The following is a 7,675-nucleotide window of genomic DNA, read 5'->3' as shown; positions in this document are numbered from 1 at the left end:
TTGCAGACTGCTATGGTGCCAACACAAATTATTCTGTTTCATAATCCTTCCATGTAAATGTTAATACAGAGGGTGATTCATTCATCATCAAACTGTGACTCACAGAGTTAATGAAGGGAGATTGAGGCAGCAGGCAGGCAGGGAGAGAAAGGCTCCCAGAGAATATTTTAGGATATTTAGTGCTGCCAAGTTACATTGCGACGAGTGACAATTTCATGGCTGTAGCCTCAGGCAATGTCTCTACCAGTCATGCAACACTGTGTGTGTGACTGAAATGTTTCAATATTAAGGCAAGGATGAACTCCCACTCATAGGTCTGACTAGGAGTCATCACGGCACAGGCACAGGACGCTTCCCTCACGCTTCCCCCATGCACACGTTGGTTTTACTACCCAAGTAGGGACCAAAACTTTATTCCCATTCAAAATAATTTATTCCCATTCAAAATCATATATTTCCTAAACCTTAAATTAACCTAACCCTAATCTTAACCCCTAACCCTAATCGCAACCTTAATTGTAACCCTAACCCTAAAATGTAATTTTTTCTTTAGGTTGCCAGCAAAATGTCCCCACAAATTTTCATTGAATTACTATCCTTGTGAGGACTGTTGGAACCCAAAAGCAGTAAAATGAGACCACACACAAACACACACCCTCTGACTCAGCTCAAGACCACACCAGTAATGAAGCATTACATCCTATCTTTGGTCACACAAAGACATGACTTTGAAGTGAACGTTGTGCAACTCAAGCACAAGCTCAGGCCATTAAAAGCTACCTATGCAGTACTAAAGATCCATGTGTTTCATTGGCATTAATAATGTGAAACTGTCCTCCACGTGTGTGTTAGTGAGGCATACATACGTGTGTATGTGACGCATGCCGGAAGTTGTATCAATAGCCGGATAAAATGTATTTGATCCTTGTCCACTTTATTTCCAGGCTACTGAATTTGTTTAGCTTTGTAATCAATGATAGGCACTATTTTCTGATACTTGCAAAATGTGTTGAACATAAATGGTGAGGACAACACACTTCTATTTTCAAAGTCAATTTCTCTACTTTTCCATAGTTACAACAATCAAACAGATATTTGCTAACCCAAAATAACCGATGATTTACATATACACAAGATGACTTGACAGGGGCCTCTGTTTTGAAGCCACCGCGCCTCCATCTTGGCAGGTGTTAAAAATATTTTGGAAGATATAGAAATGCATTTATTTCATTTCTACATTTGTTTTTGCTACTTTTATGCTATTACAGACACCTTAATGCATACTTTTAAATTATATTATGTGAGCTAAACATAAAACAATATATATAATAATTAAAAAATATAGAGATTTTCCTTCAAGTATATAGTTTTTTATGTACTAATGTTACTGTCCCCACTACAACAAACCATATTTCAATACATTTTGTCCTTGAAACATTTAATTGAAATACTGTAGTATTCCATTCATTTCTATTTAGGTCTGCTTTTCTGAGGAGTGTCAATATGGCCAACCGGTGGCTTCAAAGCCTGTCCTTGGTCAATACATAGCATCAGTAATCCATGGTTTATATACATGATTAATATTAACCCATCCCCATGTGCATGCCATCCAGAGAGCATGCATTGTGAAGAATGGTGCAATACAATCATTGCTATTGAGTCATAGCAGGGGTGTGGCAAACCCTGTCCAACATATGGTTGGGTTTATAGTGACAATTTGTTTTATCTTATTAAATAACATGCCCAATGTCCTTTGGAGAAAAAAAAAAGTTTTTTTTATATATGCAACTCTTGCATGTAGAGTAAATCGTTTTGAATTAATTTGGTCAGTGCACATTTGGATGTATTCCACCTCAACTGGATTTTGACACATAATTACTTTATGATCAATGACTTGCACCACACCTTGCAATTTCAGATTTAAATTGCAAGATTATTTTTGTTCCATTCAATAGATGTAAACTGCCTGGGTGACTATTGCGACGTTCCCCGGCTGATGTCGTCAGACCAGGGGGTGGAGCTACGATGTTGCAATCATGCTCAGTCGCGCATCACCAACTTCACTGCTGTAACAGAAAGGATATTTGAAGCCAATGTGCTGTCCAGTCCATTCTCAATCAGTCGGTGGGGGCACGTCTGATTAGAAATCTACTTTTTAGGGACTGCATTTGGAAATTAAAGGTTTACTATGCAATTGACCAAATAGGGGACGTGTAGCTTACTCTTCCCTATGACCAATTATTTATCTGGACGCGTCCACGAGTTTCCATAACTACTTCGGACAAGTAGGCGCTCTTTCTTCATTATTGTGCAAGAGTCTTTAAACGTGTATTTTCACTATTTATAGAAGGTTTTGCTGGTTTTCTACTAAAAGTCGCTGGCTTTTTCGCAAGGAAAACACTGGATACACAAGTCGCTACACACCGGGAATGGAACAAAGGCATCTGTACCAACAACAGTAGAGACACCAGTGTTGCCGCCTCTCTTCAAAGCAAAATAACCTATTCAATTTGTCAAGGACTTTAATACACATTTTGCTTTGGATATGTGAACAGACATCCCGCACAACAAACGACGAAAGCTAATTTGAACTCGTATGTTATGGTTACATAATTTGCACATGCAACTGTAAATACGTTAGACTCCCTTTAACCACTTTCTTCTAGAAGGAAGAAAAACATTTTGTCTGAAGCGATCAAAATTATTTGGTTTCCTCTACACAGCAAGGGTTTTGCTACGTTTACTGCACATTTTGAGTTTCTTGACAAGCAAAGCACTACACCAAAAGCTGGAGTTACCATACCATTGTTCTGTTCTGGAGAGCTGACCCCTTTGTCTTCCACTGCCAAGGTAAGAACTTGTTCACCATTTTCACCCTATCTCAGTATCCTATTTTTATCATACAGTTGAAGGGGTTGCTTTTGCAGTCCCGACATGTATTGAAAATTCATACCTTTTTTTTAGTTGTATGTTGTCGTGAAACAACAATGTTAAACTTTTAGAAAGTGATGGTGCAATTCTCCCTTCCACTCTTCGCGCTCGGTGAAGTATCCCGAGGTCGCTCTATTTCTCAGAATTGCTCGCTGGTCTGACCAGTTTTACCCGGTTCAATAAATATTTATTTCGACTAATAACATGACCCCCATGTGACCTCTTCTAGTTATAATGTAAATGTATCATGTTTATTTTACTTGTAAAACTTCAGGCCTTGGCGCAAGCTAAGGGAAGCCTGACGTCACTTTTATCATGACGTCCATCCATTTATTTAACTTTTTTTTTCATTTGGCTGGCTGAGAGTGACTGACTCACAAGCCACATTTCGAAAGAAACAGTCAGTAATTTGAGTAATGCATATGACAGACAACATTGCTCATCAGTCAAGGCTCCATGGCGTCATCCAATAACTTTTAGCCTGTTATTTAGCACTGTTTAATGGTGGGTATGATTCACATCTCCTCTCCAAGTTCCCCAAGTTGTAAATTATGCTTTGTATGTGCAATAAAAAATATACAGTATTTGCACACAGTAAGTTTTTATAGGTAGTTATTTCACTGTGTATTTGAAATGTGGTTATCAGCATATCCAATCAAACACGAATCATACAACCCACTAGGATAACCCTACAGGTTACCATGTGGTTCAGTCACGTCCTACACATATTGCAATGAAACCCACTAAAACAATCCATGTGACTCTTTCAGATGAGTGTGAACATCTCTCCCGCCCCTGCGCCTACTCGTCCCCTGCGGCTGAAGCGGCTGGAGCTGGATGACCCCCAGGACTACACTGAGGCCCTAAAATGCAAGCGTCCTCGACTGAGCCTGCCACCCTCATCCCCCGGCCTGGCCCCATGCCTGAGGCCCCTGAGACACAGTCCAGGTCCTGTGGGCGCTGACCACCACTGTGTGTCCTGTATCGGGCCCTACGTCCTCCTTGAACCCACAGAGGGAACAGAGACTTACAGGGCCGTCCATAGGGTCACAGAGCAGGAGTACACCTGCAAGGTATGTATTGTAGCTACATGACCAGATAGTGGTGTGACTGTTTGCTTAATCAAGGCCCAACTGTCTGTCGGTACTTGCTTGATACTGTGCCTGTGAAAGCGACCTATGCACACACATCCCTTTTGTGCCGTTCAAGTTCAGCTTATTTGTCATATGCACAAGGAACACACAGTGTTCTTTGACACTCGAATGGGTACATTATCCTCAGGCAATAAAGAATATGCATAGCTGTACTGTAGTCCGGTCTGTAATTTGACCATGAACTTATGAATTGTAACCCAACTCTACCCCATGTCCTCTACCAGGTGTTTTCTATGAGGCGGTACCAGGAGCTCATCGCCCCCTACGCCCGCCTACTGCCCCACGACAACATCTGCCGCATCGCAGAGGTGGTGATGGGCGAGCACAGCGTCTACGTCTTCTTTCAGCATAACTACGGTGACATGCACTCTTACGTGCGCGCGTGCAAGCGGCTCCAGGAGGAGGAGGCGGTCCGTCTCTTCGGCCAGATGGCAGCGGCGGTGGCCCACTGTCACGAGCACGGCGTTGTCCTGCGTGACCTCAAGCTGCGCAAGTTTGTCTTCGTGGACCAGCAGAGGTTAGTAGTTGACACTTTTCTTAACTTAAATCGAGTTTTAGCTGAGGAACATGATCATCTGTTTGCAGGTTAGATTGCCTTACAGTAGTGACTGAGACCTGTCCCAAATTCATCATCTGAATGTTTAGACGGCCAGGCATATGTGGACTATGTTAACTTCCATTATGTCACTGCTAAAGAAAGCCCTTTAGTTGGGTAACTGTTAAAATGACTCTAAAGATCTTCATAATGCCTTAATCATGATATCATAACTGTCATATAGGACTGCAATTTATCCAACCCTGTAAATTCCAGTGTTATTCCAGACAGTTATGTAAGCCACTGTATTATGCATGCATATGACCCAGTGCACCACCTGTAAATCACACAAAGCAGAAAACATGATGTCCCACCATGGGGGTTTGATTACTATGATGACTCAGCCTCTCTCTCTGGTTTTCCTTAGGACCAAGCTTGTTCTTCAGAACCTGGAAGACTCATGTCTGCTCCATGGGGAGGATGACTCTCTGACGGACAAGCACGGCTGCCCGGCCTACGTGGGCCCCGAGATCCTCAACTCGCGCCACTCCTACTCAGGGAAGGCTGCCGACGTGTGGAGCCTGGGTGTGGTGCTGTACACCATGGTGGTGGGACGTTACCCTTTCCAAGACGTGGAGCCTGCTGCGCTCTTCAGTAAGATCCGCCGGGGGGCATTCACAGTGCCAGAGTCACTCTCAGTGCAGGCCAAGTCGCTGGTGTGCTGCATGCTGCGAAAAGCTCCCTCAGAGAGACTGGAGGCCTCGGAGCTGTTGTTCCACCCGTGGCTGAACTGTTCCAACAACACAACACCTCCCAACACGCACCTCAACCCCAGGAACTGCACTGACCAAGTGGTCCCCAGCTACACCGACGACACGTGTTTCTAGAATAAAAATGTTAAATATCCTCTGTCCTTCATCGTCCACTTTGTCCTACTGATGCAAGTACAGCGGCATAATCTCCATATAGGAAATACTGGTAATGCAGTTTTTTTCCCTACCTGAAATTTTTGGTGACATTTAAGAAACATATCATAGTCATAAGGCATTGCAAATGTCTATAACTGCAGTGTTGTTAACCTGCTGTTAGACATTAGCATGTATATATGTTGAAGTTGTGCTTTTGAAGAAGTTATGAACATGTTGTGCATGGCCGTCAATCTGAAGTGTTACCGAATGTATAACATAGTTCTGTGTCAAAGCATCTGTTGGCATTGCAGACAACAAAGCAGTAACTACCGTATACTGTATCTCCTGGCCATGTGTACACCTACCTCTGTCGAGGTAGTTGTACACTTGCTGGTCTAGGGTCCAATGCAGTTAGTCCCACACTGCTGTGAAACATCAAGAGGTGCTTTTCAAAAGCTACCCAACTATTGTGCTTTAACCAATGAAAATGTTTTGTTGACTCAATGGGAAGAACAGGTGAAAAGTCTTCAGATAACATGCCCAATAGAAGCAGTCTGTCGAGCTGTATTCCCCTTCACAAAAAGCAGTAATTTTACTATTTTTTTGTTGAGCAACTCCGTTGGGAACACTAAATCAAAGATCTATATCTGACCGGATTGATACCTGATACCTCCGAACTTGACAAAATCCTGGAATACTTGATGCACGTTTTGTGCCTTTTTATGTAGGCCTACTGTTTATATATTTCAGTGACCGATGGATCCTACCAACCATTGAAGTGCCTTGTTTTCATAACCACAGTTTATGTTTAGTCCCCCTCCCTATATCCCTATCAGAAGTTGAGTTTTGCTTTACCAAAGACTAATGCTGCATTCATAACCAAGTGGGAAGGTGGTATTTACCACATACGACTGGGAAAGTCCACTTGAACGCCCCTCCAACTGGTAATTACTAGTGGGAAACTCGTCTATCATCCCTGACTTCTCTTACATGCTGATCTGAGGTCACCTACTAAGGAAATTTCAGCAGTTAAATGCAACAAAACATTTATAAAAAGCAATCTATTAATATGGTTTTTGAACACATTGTTCACAAGCATGATAGCTGTGCTTTTAGTTGTTGACAACTTGTTGGCCATTACCCAACTCGGCATTCTCAACAAGTTTAAAGCATCAATGCATCCAACTGGTATTTACGACTTGACAACTGGTCAACTGGTCCTTACCACCTTCCCACTTGGTTATGAACGCAGCACTAGGCTACCCTCAATCATCACTTGTGGTGTGCTGATAGTTTGTCATCTGTGATTCAGTGATCGTTCGCCTCGGTCACAGGGTTTGTATGTTTTCTGACAAACGTATGATGTCAGAGTTAGCATGGTGTCCTAGATCCCTAGACAAGTGTAGTCATTACCTCAGGCGTGAGTTAATGTCTGTAGAAGTATATAGTGCAGTGGGTTAGATCCTGAAGAATACAGTGCTGTAGTGTACTTTAAACATCTTGAAAACCCATGTAATGGTGAAACTGTGTTAGTATCTGTTGACCTGAAGAAACAAAGGCATCACATACATTACACAGTACTGTGTGTTAGTTGTGATGCCTGCATGCAGTTCGCTGACCCTAAATAGATCTAAGATCCTACACTAAGCCACAGCTCTTATTGTGACTTTGTAAATACTCTTTTTGTAAGAAAAGTACACACTTTTTCTGATGTTTGTTTGGTGGATGTACTTTTGTGAACAAGTATTTGTTGCCAGTAAAAATAAATCCTTGAACTGACTGTTTGCAAATTAGCTTTTTTTGCGATAAGACCAAACTGTGTTGTCAGAGATGGTTGTAACACTTCATTACCCAATCTCTATTTTCAGGGTCAGAAAAATAATTGCAGGAATCAAGAAATTATTTAACTATAAGCACGCCTTGATTCAGCTTGGACTAATATCAGGATGTAACGTGCAAGGACCGAGGTTATGGCCAATTCGTACTTAATAGTAAAGATTCTGTCGGTTTTCTGCTACGGCTGACAATAGTAATGATGCACTACCTAGCCTCATTCCAAGTCTTGTACTGGTTGGATAACACCGATTTTGAAGAAAAACACTCACCTGAGTTTGTCAAGAAAATAACACATCTACATGATTTAAATC

At 42.0% G+C, this 7,675-nt stretch overlaps 1 protein-coding gene across 1 annotated transcript; it reads left to right on the top strand.

The window, feature by feature from the left end:
- Positions 1–2,041: 2,041 nt before the first annotated feature.
- On the top strand, positions 2,042–7,307 carry LOC112215701 (tribbles homolog 2). The gene is made up of 4 exons (XM_024374987.2): positions 2,042–2,850; positions 3,702–4,004; positions 4,310–4,602; positions 5,048–7,307. Exons 2-4 carry the CDS (start codon positions 3,702–3,704, stop codon positions 5,505–5,507), a joined length of 1,056 nt encoding a protein of 351 aa, XP_024230755.1. The 5' UTR covers positions 2,042–2,850; the 3' UTR covers positions 5,508–7,307.
- Positions 7,308–7,675: the final 368 nt, after the last annotated feature.

Source organism: Oncorhynchus tshawytscha, linkage group LG02 (assembly GCF_018296145.1).
Source record: "Oncorhynchus tshawytscha isolate Ot180627B linkage group LG02, Otsh_v2.0, whole genome shotgun sequence".
In the NCBI taxonomy this organism is placed as follows: domain Eukaryota; kingdom Metazoa; phylum Chordata; class Actinopteri; order Salmoniformes; family Salmonidae; genus Oncorhynchus; species Oncorhynchus tshawytscha.
The sequence above is the reverse complement of the archived record's forward strand: the minus strand, read 5'-3'. Positions and strand labels throughout refer to the sequence as shown.

Excerpts from the sequence above, each read along its gene's own strand:
- LOC112215701 (XM_024374987.2), top strand. The coding sequence starts at position 3,702 with ATGAGTGTGAACATCTCTCCCGCCCCTGCGCCTACTCGTCCCCTGCGG. Across the intron at positions 4,005-4,309 it reads AGCAGGAGTACACCTGCAAG|GTGTTTTCTATGAGGCGGTA; the intron begins GTATGTATTGTA and ends GTCCTCTACCAG. Across the intron at positions 4,603-5,047 it reads GTCTTCGTGGACCAGCAGAG|GACCAAGCTTGTTCTTCAGA; the intron begins GTTAGTAGTTGA and ends GGTTTTCCTTAG.